This window comes from Anas acuta, chromosome Z (genome assembly GCF_963932015.1).
Source record: "Anas acuta chromosome Z, bAnaAcu1.1, whole genome shotgun sequence".
NCBI classification, from domain to species: domain Eukaryota; kingdom Metazoa; phylum Chordata; class Aves; order Anseriformes; family Anatidae; genus Anas; species Anas acuta.
In genome coordinates, this window is record NC_089017.1 from 14565024 (window position 1) to 14586154 (window position 21131).

Consider the following 21131-nt stretch of genomic DNA (forward strand, 5'->3'; position numbering starts at 1 on the left):
CTATATCTGTTTTTCTTTAAATGCTGTTTAACTTTTTATTTCTTCTGTTGAAATCACCAGTTATATGAATTTAAAACTTAAGGTGTGGGATTGTTGAGATGGAAGCAATGTGCAAAATAGGCAAATGGTATTTTTTTTAAATCTACATGAGATGTGTAGGTATATTCACTTTATTAATGAATCTATTAATCTGTTTCTGTCAATAACAGAAAACGTGAGTGTTATTTTTTTATTAATTCTTGAGTTTTACTTACATTCATCAAATCGTATTTACAGTTTTCTATAATGCTCTAAACATTCACTCATGACTCAGTACTCTGAAAGGAGTATTATGGGGAAAAAAAGTATGTAGTTTTCAAAATCTGAAAAGCTCCTAGCTTTTCAAAACTAAACAATAAGTAAAAAAGCAAAGCTTGGTTTGTTAAAGAAGCCTTGGGGGGTGGGGGGGGGGGTGAATCTAAGTGCCCTAGGCTGGGCCTTTCAGTCTCTAATTGGTATCTGACCTAGTTTGAAAAGATGTCATGCGTTTTGTGACTTTCATTTCAACAAAATGTTGTCTATCCTCAGTGCTTCTAAAAATTTGGTTGCTTATTTATGCAGACCAAGTTTTAGGGAAAGTGATTCCTGAATAGCACATAGTCATTTAGAAGTGATTGTTCCAAACTGGAGCTTATTTTTTTATGGTTAAAGCCTGTTCTGAATTCTGATATGCTGTTTTAATAGTCACAATTACCTATTTTTTTGTAGTATGAAGGATGAAGAAGAACAGATGTGCCCCATTTGTTTGTTAGGCATGCTGGATGAAGAAAGCCTGACTGTGTGTGAAGATGGCTGCAGGAACAAATTACATCACCACTGCATGTCAATATGTACGTTGTCATCTCTGTCTCATTAAATTGTGGTGACTCTCAATATGCAAAAGTATTATAATATAGTGAGTTTCATTATTTTGTTTGTTTTAAAAGATAAAAGTTAACAAAAAAAATGCCCTTATGTGCTAATTGCAACTCTGTGAGACTTTGGTTCCATTCTAGGTACTACTGATATGCTGGGTTTTATCAGTTATTCACAATCAAGCTTTTAATTTTGTATTTTGAGAAGAAGTTAACTGCAATGATAGAAATTTGAATCTCTTTTAACTTTAAGAGTATGTCCAATCAGAGTAAGGTTAGGAACAGACTTTTACTCCTCAATGACTTGCCATTAGAATGCATGAAAATCCTCCACTGTCAGCTTCGATTATGTAAGGAATTGCAGAGTATTCTTGCATGCTACGTTAAAGGAAGTATACAAAGTTTGCTTTAACAAATAGAATTCAGCCATATGTATGTTTATACTTTTTTAAAAAAGTATATGCTTATGTTTGAGGTATAAAAAGACCCATATTTCAGCTCATTACTTGTAATATTACAGTACTCAAATGAAGCACTTCTGTAAGGAGGAACGTTTAACTACACATTTATTAGGCTGCTGCAGATGACTCAGTTCAGAAGTGTGTGTCCTGAAACTGACATTCTTCAGTAAATCTTGAACATACTAATGCCATCTTCCAGTTACATACACAGTAATACTGAAATATATATCCTGTTGCTTTTTTCCAGGGGCAGAAGAATGTAGAAGGAACAGAGAGCCACTTATATGTCCTCTTTGTAGATCTAAATGGAGATCTCATGATTTCTATAGGTAAGTGGTCAGTCTGAATATAACTGTTTCTGGTTCTTTATTTCTGTTCTTAGATGTAGTAAAGTGTTTACTTTGGTTAATGTCTCATTTGTTAATCTGTGCTGTTTGTTGTTAATCTGTAGTCATGAATTGCCTAGCCCTGTGGAGTCATCTGTTCTCCGTGTGGTTCAGCAACAAACTCAACAGCAATCTACGCTTGGATCACAGAGAAGAACCCAAGAGAGCAATTTTAACCTTACTCATTATGGGGTCCAGCAGATTCCTTCTGCTTATAAAGATTTAGCTGAGCCATGGATTCAGGTAATCTTACTTTTTAAATCTCAAGCTTGTTTTACAAAAGCATTTTGAACTGTATCACTAGATTTGCTGCTTTTAGTGAACATTATGTTTGCACAGCACTGACGGAAAACTATTTGCATTTCCTTCAGAAGAAGCTAAGATCATTGTCTTCTGGAAACCGTGAAATATGCTTATGTGTATTCACTCTTCTATTCTTAATGACTGAAGGATTTTTTGAAAGAGCTTAGAATAAGAGGAGTAATGTTTTGTTTTATACCTCCAGCTTTGTTTCACATTTAAACTTTGCATTGTTGATGCAATCTGTGGATGCAAATGTGCAGAAAAGAGGAAAGAGTGAGTTTCTAAATACTGTTGATTCTGAAAAAGGTTGTGGTGGTGGTGGTATCTACTGAATTGACCTGGCATAAGAAAACATTAACAGAAAGTTCATAGGAATCATTGGTTTGAATTGGAAGAGACCTTATAGGTCGCTCAGTTCCACTCCTGCCCTCTCCATGGGCAGGGACACCTCCCACCACACCAGGTTGCCCAAAGCCCCATGCAGCCTGGCCTTGAGCACTTCCAGGGATGGGGCATCCACAGCTTCTCTGGGCAGCCTGTGCCTCATAGTAAGGAATTTCTTCCTAATATCCAATCTAACTCTAACTTTTTTAGTTTAAAACCATTACCCCTTGTTCTGTTACTACACTCCCTGATAAAGAGTGTCTCCCCATATTTCCCGTAGGCCCATTTTAGGTATTGAAAGGCTGCAATAAAGCTGTACCCAGAGCCTTGTATTCTCAAGGCTAAACAACCCCAGTTCTCTCAGCCTGTCTTTGCAGGAGAGGTGCTCCAGCCCTGTGATCATCTTTGTGGCCCTCCTCTGGCCCTTCTATAACAGGTCCACGTACACCTTAATGTTGGGAGCATCAGCTGAATGCCAGGACTCTGGGTGGGGTCTCACAAGAGCAGAACAGGGGGCGAGAGTCACCTCTCTCACCCTGTTAGTCACTCTTCTTTAGATGCAGCTCAGGATACAGTTGCCTTTCTGGGCTGCAAGTGGTCTTTGCCAGCTTATGTTGAGCTTATCATAGTACCTGGTACCCCCAGGTCCCTCTGTGCAGGGATGCGCTATCCAGTTATCACCCAGCCTGTATTCATGTTTGGGATTGCTCCAAGCCAGCTGTAGGACCTTGCATTTGCAAACATAAATCACATGTTGTTTGCATGGCGTCTTCTCTCTTTGCTTAAAGTGGACAATTTGAGGTAGAGCTACAATAGGATTCTATTGTATGAGTGTCTAATTCTAGAGCACTTGTAACAATTCAAAAACTTGCTCTGAATCCAATCAATTTTATGGTTGGTTATTATTGGGAATAATTATATTTAATTTGCACAAAAAAAAATGTTTCCCAGTCATGTTTTTATTTTTTTTCTTTTTTAGTTTCAGACTTAATCTAAGGTCCATGTAATAAAATGTAATATTCCTAATTAATATCATCTTGACTGTGCAGGTAACACATAAGCACAAAGTTGTCAGTTACTGTTACCTACTATGGGTTGCTGGAGCCATATAGGCTAAATACTTCTTACTGGAGGTGGGCTCAACTGAGCAGGGATCACACTCTTTAAAGAAGAATGGTGGAACTTGTTTCACCTTTATTGCTGCTGCAACTTTTGTCTAGTAGAGCTAGAACTCAGGGTTGTTTATACCAACGTATACAAAGAAACTGAATACCGAGTGATTGAAACATAGTGAATGAAACTGGCCACACCATCTCCCAACTTGTCCTAGCAGAGTTTCTGGAAAACTGATGACACATCGTTTATGAGAATTCATTTCTATCATACAATTTTTTAAGAAATACTGTATACCCTCTGACATATTCTTGCTATTAGACTTATTTAGATGGTATTTCACCAGAAACATTCTCTTTTCTGATTGCTGCTCTTAAGCTGTAGTGTTATTCAATTTGACTCATGCAAGGTTGCTTCTTTGGCAGGTGTTTGGGATGGAGTTAGTTGGCTGCTTGTTTTCTCGAAACTGGAATATAAGAGAGATGGCACTTAGACGTCTTTCCCATGATGTTAGTGGTGCTCTACTACTGGCTAATGGTGAAAGCACTGGAAATTCTGGAAGTAGCAATGGAAACAACACAAGTGCTGGAGCTCTGGGAGCAGCTAGTGGGTCATCTCAGACCAGTATCTCAGGAGATGTTGTGGTGGAATCCTGCTGCAGTGTGCTGTCCATGGTCTGTGCTGACCCTGTCTACAAAGTGTATGTTGCTGCTTTAGTAAGTAGTTGTTTACTCATTGTATTCGGATAATTTCAAAGTTGCTTCACATCTGAAAGGGAGGGAAAAGGTGTTGGTGTGTGAAGTAGGAAATTGTAAATATTGTTGTTAAGCATCACTGATGACTTGACTATTAAGTATCAAAAAGCAGGATGTATAAAATCCACAGAAAGAATGAGTTGGCATGACTCTGCTGGATAAAAATAAGGAAATGCTTGCTAAAGTGCATAGTATTAACAGTAACTATATTGCTGACTTCTTGCCAATCTCAAAGGATACATGACTAATTCTAACAGCTAGTACCTATTAGCCTATTTTTCTTTTTTAAATTTCACTATTTTTAATATAATTTATATAAAAATATTTGCAACTTTTATTAAAATATATATATATATATATATATATATATAACTAAACTAATTTCATATATATTGTTTTTTCTACTTTCTCTTAGAAAACTTTAAGAGCCATGCTGGTATATACTCCTTGTCATACTTTGGCAGAAAGGACTAAACTACAGCGACTTCTCAAGCCAGTTGTAGAGACAATATTAGTTAAATGTGCGGATGCCAACAGGTATGGTGTCCCATGAACATTATGCTTATTGTTATTGAAATGCCTTGAAGCTTCATTTATTGCTATTTTATGTGAAACTAGAAGACCATTTACAGGTAGTGGTAAAGTATATACGGATCATAAGTATAAACATACCGTGGTATGTTTTTGTTAAAGAGTAGTTGCTACAGACAACTTCAGTCTTGAAAGATACAGGTTTTGAACACATCTGATGCTATTTTTCCAGTGTTTACAGATCTTATGTGATGCTTTGCTTTCATAAAGACTTTTTCCCATAAAATGAAAGAAAATGTCAGGTGCAGTCTTCAGCCTTTCAGCAACCTTTTCAGCCTGTTGGACTGCTTTAGTTTAATTATCCTGACTCCCCTTTGAAACTCTATAGCAAGTACCAATTACCAGGTTTTATGTGTTTAATATATTTGTATGTTTCCTACTTGAGCAAAGTCTGTTGTAGATCTGCTTCCTTAAGTGTTAATATAATAATACTGTTAGTTCTTACTTCGTAGCATAATGATAGAAGATGGCTATTCTCGAATGTTTTCTGGCAGTTCTGGCTTGAGCAGGCTTTGTCCTCCTGTCCCCCTGTCTGCTCTGCCAGACCAAGCATTTCTTTAGCTGTGTTTTGTACTAGATGCAGAAGACTATCAGCATGATTTTTGTCTTTCGCTTTAGTTCCTAATAAGCCGCGTTGCTTCTGAAACAAGCTGGAGATGTGCCCCACCCCCACTAACAATAGTCTAGCAATAGAGTACCTAAAGTAAAATAAATCTGTTGTTGTATTCCTGAACTTGTTCTGTTTTTACAAGAGACAGTTCTAATGCATTGTTGAATGATTTCTTTAATAAAGGAGATTATTGCCTAAAAGTATCTCTCTTAAGAATTTGAGAAATGGGGATGTACTGAGAGATGGGGAAGCTGATTCCTATTTATTTTATTTATTTGTTAGTGATAGATACTAAGTTTCTGGAAATGCCCTTGTAAAAATCAGTTAGTGGTAGCTTACAAGATAAAGCATTGTACAAGGTGATTGGAATAAAATGATGAGAAGTTGATTTCCAAGCAGAGTTCCAAGCTAATGGTCAGTAAAATGTTTTAATGTTTTCCCTTGAAATCATCAGCTCAAAGAGATAATTTTGTTTTTAATTTCTTGTAGTCGAACAAGTCAACTTTCAGTCTCAACGCTATTGGAGATGTGTAAAGGCCAAGCAGGAGAGCTGGCAGTTGGGAGAGAAATACTTAAGTCTGGTAATAATACCTCTTCATATATAAATGAATTACAATTACAAGCAAATATACTTGTTTTAAATTAAGTACAAAATTTATCCAAAAACAGCAACAGCGTTGCTCTTTGGAGTTTAGAGTTGGGGTTAGTACCCCATGGAGAGATGGAGTTAGAGATGGGCACAGGTGTATTTGTGTGACATGGTTCTGATCCCTAGGGAATTTAAACAGTGAAAGTATATATCTAATCCTTATTTTTAACTACTTTTTTTTTTTAGGGTCCATTGGTATTGGTGGTGTTGATTATGTCTTAAATTGTATTCTTGGAACCCAAACTGAATCTAGCAACTGGCAAGCACTACTGGGACGACTTTGTCTGATAGACAGACTTCTGTTGGAATTTCCTGGTGAATTTTATCCTCACATTGTCTGTGGAGATGTTTTACAGGCCGATACTGTAGTAGACAGGTACGTGCTTACACTATTTTACTATTACTCTTTGTAGTTGAGCATATTGTTGGTGATCTCTCAAAAAAATGGCAGGTTTAATTCCTGTAGACAAATAATGTTTATTACAGGAAAAAGTGAACCAACTTTAGAGCAAATGGTTGCCATTTGTAAATTTTTCATCTGTTAAGTAATTCTGAAGCATGTCTTTTTGCTACAGCAGAACTGATAGGTAAATACTTTGTCTTGAAATGGCTTTCTTAGCACAAGTTAACTAGAGCATATCATTGTATAAAACACTACCTTTTTTTCTTGTCAGGTATAAGAAACTTCTCTCCCTCTTAAATTTCGCCTTGCAGTCAATTGACAATTCCCACTCAATGGTTGGTAAACTGTCACGGAGAGTATTTTTGAGTGCCGCAAGAATGGTGGCAAGAGTGCCTCATGTTTTTGTAAAGCTTTTAGAAATGTTGAGTGTGACAAGCTCAACTCATTATGCAAGGATGCGTCGACGTTTGATGGCAATAGCAGATGAAATGGAAATTGCAGAAGCTATTCAGCTAGGCATGGAAGAAATGCAGTCCGGGGATTGTCGACACGAAGATTTTTTGCAGCTACCTGTACCAGATAACTCTCCAGAAGCTACAGAAAATAATACGCCTAACAATACTGTCCAGTTATCAGGGAAAAGTGGGAAAGGTTTAAGTGACAAAAAAGTGAGTGCCAGTCCAGAGGACATTTCTGAGACACTGGCTGGCCTTGCTGTGGGACTTCCTGTTTCATCAGTAACCACTGAGCAACCAAAGCCAGCTGTTCAAACAAAAGGAAAACCCCACAGTCAGTGTTTGAACTCTTCTTCCTCAGCCAATCATTCCCAGTCACTATTCCCAACACTTCTCTCTCCTTCAAACCCATCTGTACCAGCTGGCACTGTAACAGATGTCTCTAAACTCAGACCTCAGGGATTCGTTCCCTGCAAAATCCCTTCACCTTCTCCTCAAACACAGCGGAAACTATCTCTCCAGTTTCAGAGAAACTGTTCTGAAAATAAAGAAGCAGAGAAACTTTCTCCAGTTTTCACCCAAGCCAGGCCATTGCCATCCAGTCACATACACAGGCCAAAGCCATCACGACCCACTCCATGTGATATGAACAAGCAGGGGGAAACTTCAAAAAATGGTATGACGCTTGACCTGAACGATATTTCACAGTGTGACGGCAATAGTAGTAATAGCAGTGCAGTTATTCCAAGTGAAGAGACGGTGTTCACACCGGTAGATGAGAAGTGTCGGTTGGATGTTAATGCAGAGCTTAACTCCAGTATTGAGGACCTACTTGAGGCTTCCATGCCAACAAGTGATGGCACAGTTACGTTCAAGTCCGAAGTTGCAGTTCTTTCTCCTGAGCGGGCGGAAAATGATGATACGTACAAAGATGATGTAAATCATAATCAAAAATGCAAGGAAAAGATGGAAGCTGAAGAAGAAGAAGCTTTAGCTATTGCTATGGCAATGTCAGCATCTCAAGATGCCCTGCCAATAATTCCCCAACTACAGGTTGAAAATGGTGAAGATATCATAATTATTCAGCAGGATGTAAGTATACACATGGAAATTTAGCATAAATGTCTAAATTGAGATTCATGGAATTTAAAGTGGCGTTGCTGTGTTTCAGTTACAGAAACACAAACTCAGTATCTTCTCCTAGAAGCCGGAATATAAACATACACCCTCGGTATGCACATTGAGTGTGCAAATAGAAACCTTCTGTGGTTGTTAACAAGTTTAGAGAAGGTGTTTGGAAGAGAGACATTTAATGTGCCAACATTTAAAAAAAGCAAATAAGGAAGTGTAAAAGTGAGGGAGTAGAATATGAGAAAGTTTTCAGGAAGGGGTAGAACTGAACTAGGTCTTAGTGCTGACTTACTGTGAAGGTTATGATGTAATACTAAATCAGTTTCTGTAAAAAAAAAAAAAAAAAAAAAAAAAGAGGAGTAGGAAGAGATCATGCTGTCAGCACATGTTGAGGCAGAAGCTGCAAGATATTTAGAAGCCAGAAAAACAATGATTGCAAGTGAACAGAAGCACAAGAAATAAGAATAGAGAAAGGAGTGTTTTATGAAAGTTCACCAAAATGATTGAGTGTATTGACTTGATGGAATAAGAGAGGTGCTGGAAGCTTTTGAGGCTACATGTCTAGGAAAGGTGGCAGAATTGGTAGTGCTGCTGGAAAGAAGAAAGAAATCCTTACATTTTTTTTGGCAATCATTTGCATGAAGTAACAACATGTGAAGCACAAATTGCCAGGAGTAAATTAAATAGAAAACATGATTTTGGTTCTTTAAAGTAGATGATAAGTAAAAACCTGACTAGAAATGAGTTCAGAAATACAAAAAAGCCCTGCTCCTATTTGCGGCTTTATATCTTGCCTTTCATCTTTGGTCACTAACACAGAGGAAGCACTCTGTTGCTAGATATTGTAGGAATGTGTGGACTATGGAAAACGTGTGTGCTGGTCTCATCTGAAACATGTCTAACATGCGATATAAATAACTGTATGGGCAAAGAGAGGCATATAAATTTGGAAATTTCATAGCTTTCCAGAAAATGTACATCTTAGATGTGTGCTAAACAAGTAATTAACTTGGAATTTAACTTTTAGACACCAGAAACCCTGCCTGGACATACCAAAGCAAAACACCATTACAGAGAAGATGCAGAATGGCTGAAAGGTCAGCAAATTGGTCTTGGAGCTTTCTCTTCCTGCTACCAAGCTCAAGATGTAGGAACGGGGACATTAATGGCTGTAAAGCAGGTAAATATTTCAGTTCCTTCAATGTATTCTTCTTGTTCTTCAATATTTTTGGGGGGAATTTTTTATATAAAAACCTTCTGTTCTCACAGACTGTTCCCTAGTTCTTTTGCTCCCTGTCATATATACTCACATAACACATAATACAAACTCTTTATACTCATGTTATTAATATAATATTTTCTATTTCTTTCACTTCTTATTAAAGTAAAAAATATTCTACTTTCTAATATACATTTTGAAATATATATTTTATATGGTCTTTTTTCATAGTTTTTCAAATGCATTTTTGCTTTTATCAAGTTCACACATCAGTGACAGAGTTAGAACTGGAGCTCAGATTTCTTGGTTCCAAAGCGATACCCTATTTTCCTAGTTTTAACAGAGCAAAGTGAAGAGGAAAAGTTCTCTACTCCAGAAATTCTGTTAGTGTCTCCCCCTGAAGATCACTCTTATTTTTCTGTGACTGTCTTGCATGGAGATGAATTCTCAGCTGAAGGGACTTGAGATTAAAAGAACAATTAAAGTTTTTGGATGGTGAACAGAGATAGAAAGCCATCCATTCTTGTTGCTCTACTGAAAGGGTTTGGGGAGGGGGCATAGTTACAGAACAGATAATTATGTAAGGTAAATCTGAATATCATATTTCAAAACAGGTGACGTACGTCAGGAATACATCATCTGAGCAAGAAGAGGTAGTTGAAGCACTGAGGGAGGAGATACGTATGATGAGTCATCTGAACCATCCTAATATTATTCGCATGTTGGGTGCTACATGTGAGAAGAGCAACTATAACCTCTTTATTGAATGGATGGCAGGTAATCAACTGCATGTGGAAGAAAATTAAAGTATTAGTTGTCTTGGAACTGTAGTTTCTGCAAAAATATACAGCAAAACACTCCCTGTGTTGCTGAAGTTTGCAAACTTCTTTTCATTGATGATGTACGGATTTGTGCTGATTAAAGATTTACTTGCTTACAGAACAGTTCGAGCAGTCATAGCAGTTTTCTTACTGGGATTCTTTTTTGGCTTGAAATTTTCCATGTCTGATTTGTTGTACAGCTAGTGCAATTGAAAGCCTTGAACAGAAATTTTAGTACTTTAGTCATATTCTGCATCTAAAGAAGGAGCCAAACTGAGACAGACACCTTCAGCTTTATATGTTTCCAGCATTTTCTGTGTAGCTCCGTTTAAATAAATTAATAATTCAAATAAGTTTAAACAATTATTTAAAATAACTTTGCTAGAAATTTTGCAATAACTGTAACTTTTTTGTGTCGCAAGCATTTTCATAAAAACTGTGTCAGAAGACACACAAAGGCATTTGAAAACTTAAAGTAAATTTCTAATAATATACAGTAAGTAGGATGCTTCAAGGAAAAAGAAAAAAGTAGTTCAAAATCTTCAGTTGTAATTTAGTAAATTAAATATTTAGTAAATATACTAATTTAATAACAAATTAAATTTACTAAATTTAGTAAATTTTTAAATGGGATTTTATGTTGTTGTGATCTAGTTATCAAGACTAGATTTAGTGGTTTATACATTCTATTGCATGTTTCCTATGCACGAAAGCATTGCACTTCATGGTCTGTAGCAGAAACTACTTGGTAACACCTGGGTGCTAACAAGCAAAGCTAAGTTATGTGTTTTTACAATCAGTAATGCAGAAAATCTTTTTTTCTTTATTTCTCTGAAATTATATTACTTAGGTAATAAAATGTTAGGAGATGTCTTTACATCACTCAAGCCCAAGATATATTAATGTACTTTGATAAGCACAGTGTAAAATCCAGATCCTTGAGGATCTATATACCAGTATGTTAAAGTGTTTGTTTGTTTGTATTGTAAGGAAGGTTGATGTTTTTAGGAAGCATAAACATCTATGTCATTATAATATGCATGGTTCCTGGCAGAAAGTAATTAAGTAACTAACTATATTTCTGTTTACCTAGAGAACTGCAATTTTAGGAGGTGGTGCTGCGTTCCACTAATAAGAAATACGAGTGTTGATAAATCCTGTTTTGATCTTCTAGGGGGATCAGTTGCTCATTTGTTAAGTAAATATGGAGCTTTCAAAGAATCGGTTATTATTAATTACACAGAACAACTGTTACGTGGCCTTTCTTACCTCCACGAGAATCAGATAATCCACAGAGATGTTAAAGGTAAGAATTATTTAGAAGGTCTCCTAAAAATTAATATTTAGAAAGCAGCATCTATTGTGTCTAGAGAGTTGTTGCTTCTCTTGGATACCATCTCTAGAGTGGTATCTGTTGAGTATGTCTGATAAATTTAAGAACCTTTGTTCTACATAAATTAATCAAAACATTCATAGCATGCTTGGGGATATTTCCTACTTGTGCCAGTGATATAGAAGAATTTGTTTTCTGTATTGCTAAATTGAAATATAAAGTCACCATACAGCTTTAAATGTTAATTAGTTAAATTTGTGTAAATATTTACTGTGAAGTGATAACTAAATCTGAACAAGACAAAACAAAGAGGTCAGCTTTCTACTGTATAGCAATATTGTGATTTCTTCCTTTATCCTGATCAAACGTAAATGCAGTTGTGCTGTTTGACAAAAACAAAATGTGGACTTTACTGTGAAGTTCAAGCCTTATTAAACTTCTGCCTTTAATATCACTATATCTGTCCACAAACAAGAGAGAGATCCAGATAAGTATCAACCTAACTAATAATGGCAAACACTTGTCTTTTAATATTTCTCCTTAAAATTGGAAAACTTTCATTTGCTATGTAATTATTTTTAAAACATTCTTTTTAAAGAAAAAAGTATTCTTAAAAGCTACTAAAGGATGAAATAAGTTTAAATTTCACAGGGAGCTGCAGGCAATGAAAACCTCCAGGGTTTTAGATCACCATTTCTTTTATTGGTAGAGCTCTAAGCATTGTTCCAGAATCCTGTGTTTGGCCTACTTTGAAAGTTTGATTGCTTCTCTAAATCTCTTAGATGGCTTAAACCTATGTACAGTATCATTTGGGCGTAACAAAAGGTGACGTTATTGGACTAGTCCTTGACTTTTTAGATTTCCTTGATAGTGGGGGTGGGAATGTGAACATACGGTTTTGAAATGGAGGGAGGAAAATTGTCTGTTCATCCATTGCCTTTAATAGAAACCCAACTAGCAGTATTTTTATTATGCTGTTGACAGGTGCCAATTTGCTAATTGACAGCACAGGTCATAGATTAAGAATTGCTGATTTTGGAGCTGCAGCCAGGTTGGCATCAAAAGGAACTGGTGCTGGGGAGTTTCAGGGACAGTTGTTGGGAACTATTGCATTTATGGCACCGGAGGTAAGAAAGCAGTTTTGGAAGTTACTTGAAAAATTGTTTGAACTCTGTAAGCTAATTCATACAGCTAAATAACAGGAGACTGCTATAAATACTTCTAATGTATTTTAAATTTAGTTGTTCCAAAGAATAGGAGTGATACCAACATAGAAATAATGACATTTCTGTATTGTTGTCAAAATTGATATATTTAGATTTTTGCAAGATATATCGTGACTGTTGTTACAAAAGTTTTGACTATTTGGTCAAAAGAGTGCAAGATTATTTGATTTGTCCCTTGATCAGGCACTTCCATAGCTCTCCTATATGGCTGTCTAGTGGCATTTATATCACTGATCACTCTGTTAACCAGAAATGTTGATCAGAATGCACTTGATTTTTTTTTTTTTTTTGTACAGAATTTATTGTACTTAGAGTCAAGAGACTTTGAAGTGGATAATCTGAGCTTTGTTTTGTCTATCTGTTCAGGTTCTGAGAGGTCAGCAGTATGGTAGGAGCTGCGATGTGTGGAGTGTTGGATGTGTTGTTATAGAAATGGCTTGTGCTAAACCTCCCTGGAATGCAGAGAAACACTCCAATCACCTTGCTCTAATATTTAAGGTGAGGTATTTGTTGCTACAACTATGCTTCAAAAGACGCCAACCAGTTTCATGTATATAGCAGTGTGAATCTTAGAAAAGCATACAGGTAGTAGGAGTTGTTGCAATGGCCCTTTTTAATATGCAGAAAAAGCTCTGTTCTGAGATACAGAATGTAACAGGCCAAAAAAGAAATTGGGAATAGAGTTGATCAAATCATCTTCCTCTAGTCAAGGTTTTGAACTTTCTTACAGTTCTGTAAAATATGGGAGCAAAAGAAAGGTGTTTCCACCATAAAACATTTCTGTGTATTCATATTTCATAGTGGGGAATTTCCTTTGGTAAAACCTGATGTTCCACGACCAGATTTCACTGAAAGATTATCTATCATTATGCCATGCTGTATATAAATATTGTCCCTTCCTTTTCTAAGTCATCAATTTCAGCATTCATGCTTCTTACTAAAGTTAATTAGAGATATTTAATTCTAAAAATCTAGTTGAACTGTAGGCATGAATGAAGAAAATACTGCCATGGGTAAAGAAAGTGATTATAGTGTTTACTAGCATGACTGAAGAAAGTGTTTCCACAAAACAAAATTAGCACAGTAGTATTCAACTAAAAAATGTAATTGTCTTATGATTTGATGTCTGTGTGAATCTGGTGGTGTGACCCTAGTGTTCTCGATCATCTTGCCTAGTGAAGTTGAAAACGAATCTGGGGAGTAATCTTCACCTGAAAAGGATTGTCTTGTGGGTTGTTAGCAGAAACACAGTAAAGACAAAGCAAGAGAGCATATCTAGATTTAACTGAGCGATGTTGCATGACAATATGCCAACCTACATCCGTGCTTTCTTCCATCTCATGGCAGTTAACACCAATGGCAAGTAGTAGACTAAAGAATACCCGCAAGTTTTGACATAGAAGCTTTTTCTTATGGCTTGTCCTGCAGTTGATCAGTAAAGAATTTTGCTGCAAGAAGAAAAATTAGAGAAAAGTGCAAATAGAGAAGCTCTGTGAAAAGCAAGTGAGCATACATTAGTGGGGAAAGAGGCATAAAGGGAACTTAAGACCCATTTTATAATACGGAAGAAATTAATGTAATTCTCAAACTGTAGTGGGAAATGTGCTAAGCGTATTAAAACTATGCATTAAAAGTATGCAGTATAACTTGTCAGCTGAAAATTATCAGCTTGTTGAAGGATTTTGGGGTAGAAGAGTGGGCTTAAGAGTCACTGACTTCTAATTTTTTTATCTTTGTTCAGATTGCTAGTGCAACTACTGCTCCGTCAATCCCTTCACATCTATCTCCTGGTTTGAGGGATGTGACTCTTCGGTGTTTAGAACTTCAACCTCAGGACAGACCCCCATCGAGAGAGCTGCTGAAACACCCAGTCTTCCGTACTACATGGTAGTTAATTATGTGTAAGGCTGATATACTGAAGAAGATGCTACTGAATATGTAATAACTGTCTTTCAGTGCAGTTAAGCACAGCAGCTTGTGTTATTCTGATGGCCTTAATGACAGATACATCAAGGACTTAAGGCCAGTGGAGGACCCTACCTAAGTATGTGATTGACAAATCAAGATCTTTACCTAAGCTTAGTATGCAACATTTCACAACTTGTGCAGAGATTTGTAAACTGTGCCTTTTCAAACATCTGGCTCTGTGTCAACACAAAAGCATTTTGCTTTAAGTCTGCGTGATTATTTAGCAGATAAGTGATTTTTACTTTATTTGGAGCACTTTTTCAGCAATATTAGAGGCTGAGGGGCTCAGGATCTATTTTAATATAGCAATCACTGCTCCATCTTACATCATGTACATGTAAGCAGAGGATTCTGCAATTACAGTCAGTTTTCAGCACTGGTTAAAAAGAAGTTATGTATCTGTCCCTTTTGATTATACGAAGTTCTCTGTGTAAGAAATCCAAATGTTGATGGATACTTAAAAAAAAAAAAAAAAAAAAAAAAAGAAAAAATTGCCTTCCTTAAAGTAAGAGCAGGCAGTTGAGGTTCACTGTGCATTTACTGCTGGCTGTGTAATTTCTTTTGAAATTAAAGTTTTGTGCTTTCATTGTATTTTTAACTTTCAGGGAAAGGTGATCTTTTAAAATAGTCTTTAGAAAAAGATGCAAACAAACTGTGTCAATTAATATCTTGCTGACACAAGTTTTAAAAACAGATTTGCTGGAAATACGAAATGAAATAAAATGCCACCTTCAACAAGTCAGTGTTTCAGGCTCTCATAGTATAGTTTACTATAAAAAAAATGCGTAAAACAATTCAGAGTCTGAATCACGCAAAAAGTTGTTGAGCCTTCTTTTCATATAGCTTTTTGTACAATCTATTCTGGCAAATTAAGTAGAGAAACTACAAGTCAAAGGCCTCAAACCCAGTTCACACTGAAGTTTATGGGAGACTTTGTCCCGTACTTCTGTGGGAGCAGGTGCCAACTATGAGTAAATCTCATTCTTTCTGTAGCAAAACTGAGGCCGCATATGTTACTGATAATAAGTTTTACCTGCTGTTTTCCTTCTGCCATACATCATCTATTTACTGTAGCTGTTAGTGATAAGTTAATTTCTAAATGTTTAAAAAAAATTTACCATAAGAAAGGTATTTATTTTAACAAGAAACAAACTTGGACTTGAAAAGCAAGATAAAATGTGAAGTAAAGCTTCACCTATAGTGCAAAACTTTTGTTTTTAGCAGGTGTGTTTTTAAAACATGTTTTTAAAATGATTCTAAACGCAGGTTTTTAGATTCTGATGCATGTAATTCTGAAGGAAAATGGCAGCTTTTCTTTTGCTTTTTTTAATGGGGATATTTTTAAATCATATACTGATTGTGTTTAATCCATTTGATAAAAATACTGTTTGTGTTTTAACTCTTCAGAAGCCAGTTGAGTTGTGGAACTGAAATAGAATTGGTTATTCTCAAAGACTCAGGACAAACTTAATAAGCTATAGTACGTTTAAAAATGTACAATACAAATTGGAAGTAAAACATCTTAAAGATAAGTTTACAGTACTGATAGTGCTCATACTAATACAAAAAAAAAAAAGCAGTGTCATTAGTTGTGAATGTGTTTCTTTTGGAAATTTTACATTCCTTTGTCTTGGCAGATTGGCGGACTTTGAAGAGTTAAAAAGATAATACCGAAATGTGAAGTTTGGTAGCTCTAACTGTTTTGTACTTGACTTTTTTTTGACCACTTTAGAATTTCTCATTCTAATAAGATTGTTTCCATGTCTTTCTTATGTGCAAGCTTTAAAGGATGCACTCTTGCCAATTCATGTACTGGAAGATCAGTTGTCAGATTAATACTGTTTCTGGCAGAAATTTAAACTGTATAAACTGATGAACCTCAGCTAATCAGTATTACTTTGTAGATCACCATGCCTACCACATTTCAAACTCAAACTGCCTCTAGATGTCCAAATGCATTTTGTTTGAGTTTGTTTGCGTTTCCCTCAGCTTGCTGGTAATTGTGGTGTTTTTAAAATGCAGATGTGATGTAATATTCTTATTTTCTTTGGATCAAAGCTGGACTGAAAATTGTATTGTGTAATTATTTTTTGTGTTCTTAATGTTATTTGGTACTTAAGTTGTAAATAACGTCTACTGCTGTTTATTCCAGTTTCTACTACCTCAGGTGTCCTATAGAGTTTCTTCTACCAAAGTTCACTTTCACAATGAAATTATATTTGCTATGTGACTGATTCCTAAGATTTCCAGGGCTTAAGGGCTAACTTCTATTAGCACCTTACTGTGCAAGCAAATTTTACAGAAATCTCTGGGTTAAGAAATTTGGCTTCATTATATCCTTTGTTATTTTAAATATATCAAGATATTTTAATTAAAAGTTTTTACCCCATTGAACCAATTTTATATAGTATAATTTGTACCTATTTTGGTGTTTTTGTCTTTATAGTAAATAAAAGTTTTTGAACAAATACTGTCCTTTGCTTATTGTCAATACGCTCAGTTTACCAGTGTGCTCCAGGTCCTCACAACCCTCATCATGATGGATTTCTTCATTATATCTAATCTAAACCCTCCCCATGTGTAGTTTAGAAGAGTTACTAAATATCCTGGAAGTTAATTCTCTCTTGTCTGATTTTCAGTGAAGTGGTTCTGCTGCTTCTGATTTAAGTAGCAAACATAAATTCTTTTTTTCCACCAGACAGCCTGAGTATGTATTGCAAAGCTAGGGCATGTGGTTGAGGTGATTGCCTCTTTTTTTTGTTTTTGTTTTTTTTGGAGGGGTGGTGGGGAGGAATGAAGGGGGAATATTTTTATTTAAAAAATTATTAAAATTAAAGTGTTGTTTTGTGACTACCAAAATCCACATTTTGCAGGATCAACCCCTTTATTTCCTTTGTTACTTACGTGGTTTTCTGAAAATGGCAGTTAATGCAAAGGTATAACAGCAAAACTTGGCAGCAGCAATCTGCAGTTAAATTATGATCTTTAAAAGATGGAAAACACACTGTAATGTCGAGAAGGCAAATACATGACAAAACTTAGATAAATGGGGTATAAATATTCCTGTTTAAGAACAAGGGATGGCAGAGAGCACCTGTCCTCAGCATTGGGCAGTAAAAGTCAAGACACCTGTTTTAGGAAATACCTTTTCAAATGAAGACACATTCGGTTCTTCCACAGGCAAATAGTAAGTTATCCTAATTTTGATTTCCTTTGGTGAGAACAATACTAAATTTCTATTTATAACTAAAGTTCTGCGTGATGGTCATAGGTCGAGGTTTGACAATCTTTCAGCTTTGCAAGATCTCACAAAGTTAACAATTGCTTTCAGAGCACATGGGAATGTCAGGAGGATCGTGCATCAGAGTGGCTGTTCTGTCCTTACTGTGCCTACCTTGCAAGGACCTCCCCGTGTTTACCTTTATATCCATCCCCTTATTTTTTCTCATGGCTTAGTGTTCCTTGCTGAGCCGAGTCATGACAGTCGTCCTTTTAAGAGCCACAATATACTGTGGCAAACGTGTATGTTATTTTCTAATGAAGGCACACTGCTGTTTGAATTCAGAATTTCAGTTGTGAATGTTTCTTCAGTGTCATTACCCAGAAAGTCCCGAAGAGGGCAGGAAAGCACTTTGATGGAGCCAAAACCTAAGGCTTATGCTGACACGCTGTGCTGCTTCCCATCATTTCCCTGGGCTATTTTATATCAGTTTGCAGTGTTATCATCGTTCAGTTCCTGCACTTTGAAGAAATGTACAGGGCCAATAATAGAATTAAAGCAAATATGGAACAAATTAAGAGGCATTTGCAAGGCTCTGAGGTGTGAAGGGAATTCTGTTCATATCATAGCACTGCTGGGCATGGCGCGCAGAATCCCAAACTCTTGTCAAGAGCTCAGATGCACAGTTAGGAGTAAAATAAGACTTGATAATTTGCTTTTGGTACAGCAGAGAAAGCTGTTCCCAAACACTAGCTCCTTATGGTTATTTTTGGAATTGGTTTCCTAAGAAAGCGAGATCTGTGCTGCCATATGTAGTGGGTTTACATGGCAAGGTTTGGTAGCAGGGGGCCATAGGGGTGGTTTCTGTGAGAAAGATCTAGAAGCCGCCCCATGTTTGGGAAGGGCCCCGTTGTTTTCCAGATCTGAGCCAATAAGCGATGTTGTTTTGCGCCTCTGTGAGAGCATATTTAAGACAGGGAAAAAAACGCTGCGACACACAGCAGCCGGGAGAGTCAAGGGAGTGAGAAACAGCCTTGCAGGTGCCAAGGTCAGTGTAGAAGGAGGGGGAGAGGTGCTCCAGGCGCCGGAGCAGAAGTCCCCTGCGGCCTGTGGTGAGGACCATGGTGAAGCAGGATGTCCCCCTGCAGCCCATGGAGTACCACGGTGGAGCAGGGTTCCACGCTGCAGCCCGTGGAGGAGACCACGGTGGAGCAGGTGGCCCTGCACCGACGGAGGCTGCCGCCTGTGGAAGACCCCTGCCGGAGCGGATTCCGGGCCGGACCTGTAGCCCGTGGAGAGGAGACCACGCAGGAGCAGGTGACCTGGCAGGAGCTGCTGCCCGTAGGGGAGCAAGGTTGGAGCAGTTTTCTCCTGAGGGATGGACCCCGTGGTACGGACCCATATCTGGAGCAGCTCTGGAAGAGCTGCTGCCTGTGGGAAGCCCACGCCGGATCAGTTCGTCAAGGACTGCATCCCGTGGGTGGGACCCCACAGCACAGGGGACGAGAGTGACCGAGAAGGAGCGGCAGAGAAGAAGCGCTGTAGACTGACCATAAACCCCATTCCCCCGTTCCCCTGCGCCGCTCGGGGGGAGGAGGTGGAAGAGGGTGGATGGGGGGGGAGGCGCTTTTGGTTTCTTTCCTTTGTTTCTCACTTCTCTAGCTTGTTAGTAATGAGCAATAAATCTTACTATCTATCTTCTTATGCTGAGTCTGGTTTGCCCGTTACACTAATTATTGCGTGATTTTCTTGTCCTTATCTCAATCCTTGAGCCCCTTTCACATATTTTCTCCCCATTCCTCTTTGAGGAGGGGGAGTGAGAGAGCGGCTGTGGTGGAGCTCAGCTGCCCACTCGAGCGGAACCACGACACCGTAGTTCTTTGCAGAACTACGAGATGCCTCAAGATCAACTCCCCTTGTCTTTATGGGGGATTTCAACTTGCCAGATGTCAACTGGGATCACCACACAGCTGACACGAGCAAGTCCAGGAGGTTCATAAAGCACCTAGATGATAACTTCTTGGTGCAGGTGCTAGGAAAGGTGCCCCCCTAGATCCATCTGTTGCTGGAGAACAGAGAGGGTCTTGTGGGGGGAAGACGTGGCAATTGGCGGCCGTCTCAGTCACAGTGACCATGAACTGGTTGAGTTTGGAATTTATGGCAACAGAAGGAAAACTGCCACCAAAACTTGAGCCCTGGGTATGGGGAAAGCAGACTACAGGCTGCTCAGGAACTAGTCAGCAAGGTCAATCTTTAAGCACTGCCTCCTAACAGCACAGGATCAGGCAATTCCAGAATAGCGGAAGGCAGGCAGGTGGGGCAGAAGGCCGGCCTGGATGACCAGGGATCTTCTACTGGAGATTAGGAGAAAAAATAAACTGTACAGCTGCTGGAAGTAGGGTCAGACTATGAGGAAGGAATACAGGGATGCTGTTTGTGTTTATAGGAAGAAAATTCATGTGGCCAAAGCCCAACTAGAGATGAAGCTGACCATGTCTGTGGGAGACAATAAAAAACGTTTTTTTTAGATATGTGAACAGAAAAAGGAGAACCAAAGAAAATATAGGTCTGCTACTTGATGGGGAAGGTCTCCTCACAAACAATGACAGGCAAGGCAGAGACATTTAATGCCTTCTTTGCCTCTGTCTTCAACGCTGAAGATGGCCTTTGGGACCCCGTGTGCCCTGATCTGGAGGACCATGACAGTGGGAATGACAAACTCCCAACCAACCCTGAACGTGTGAGGGGTTTGCTGTTCAAACCTGGATCCACACAAGTCCATGGGTCTGGATGGGATTCATCCCAGGGTGCTTAGAGAGTTGGCTGACATCATTGCGGGACCTCTCTCCATTATTTTTCAATGGTCTTGGGAATCGGGAGAGGTCCCAGTACACTGGAAGCTGGCAAATGTTGTACCAATTTTCAGGAAGGGTTAGAAAGAGGACCCTGGCAACTACATGCCTGTCAGTCTCATGTCAGTGCCTGGTAAGATTATGGAGAAGATTATCCTTGAAGTTACTGAAGAGCACTTGAGGGACAATGCAGTCATTGGTCCCAGCCAACGTGGCTTCAGGATGGGTAGGTCCTGTTTGACTAACTTGATTTCCTTTTATGATGAGATCACCCACCCAGTTGATCAAGGCAAACCAGCTGATGGGATCTTCTTGAATTTCAGCAGAGTTTTTGACACAGTTTCCCCCAGGATCCTAC

General features: G+C 38.0%; 1 protein-coding gene across 8 annotated transcripts in view; it reads left to right on the forward strand.

Annotated features, from left to right (window-relative positions):
• The window catches only part of MAP3K1 (mitogen-activated protein kinase kinase kinase 1), a 59835-nt gene extending 42666 nt beyond the window's left edge, over positions 1–17169 (forward strand). For all 8 annotated transcript variants that reach the window (XM_068666237.1, XM_068666239.1, XM_068666243.1 and 5 more), the window contains exons 7-20: positions 748–869; positions 1602–1683; positions 1806–1983; positions 3966–4256; positions 4711–4832; positions 5986–6077; positions 6332–6521; positions 6820–8095; positions 9162–9314; positions 9968–10130; positions 11349–11480; positions 12492–12634; positions 13100–13231; positions 14475–17169. In XM_068666237.1, the coding sequence (XP_068522338.1) occupies positions 748–869; positions 1602–1683; positions 1806–1983; positions 3966–4256; positions 4711–4832; positions 5986–6077; positions 6332–6521; positions 6820–8095; positions 9162–9314; positions 9968–10130; positions 11349–11480; positions 12492–12634; positions 13100–13231; positions 14475–14624 (3226 nt within the window). In that variant the 3' untranslated portion in view covers positions 14625–17169. The remainder of the gene's footprint in view (positions 1–747; positions 870–1601; positions 1684–1805; positions 1984–3965; positions 4257–4710; positions 4833–5985; positions 6078–6331; positions 6522–6819; positions 8096–9161; positions 9315–9967; positions 10131–11348; positions 11481–12491; positions 12635–13099; positions 13232–14474) is intronic.
• The last annotated feature ends 3962 nt before the right edge of the window (positions 17170–21131 follow it).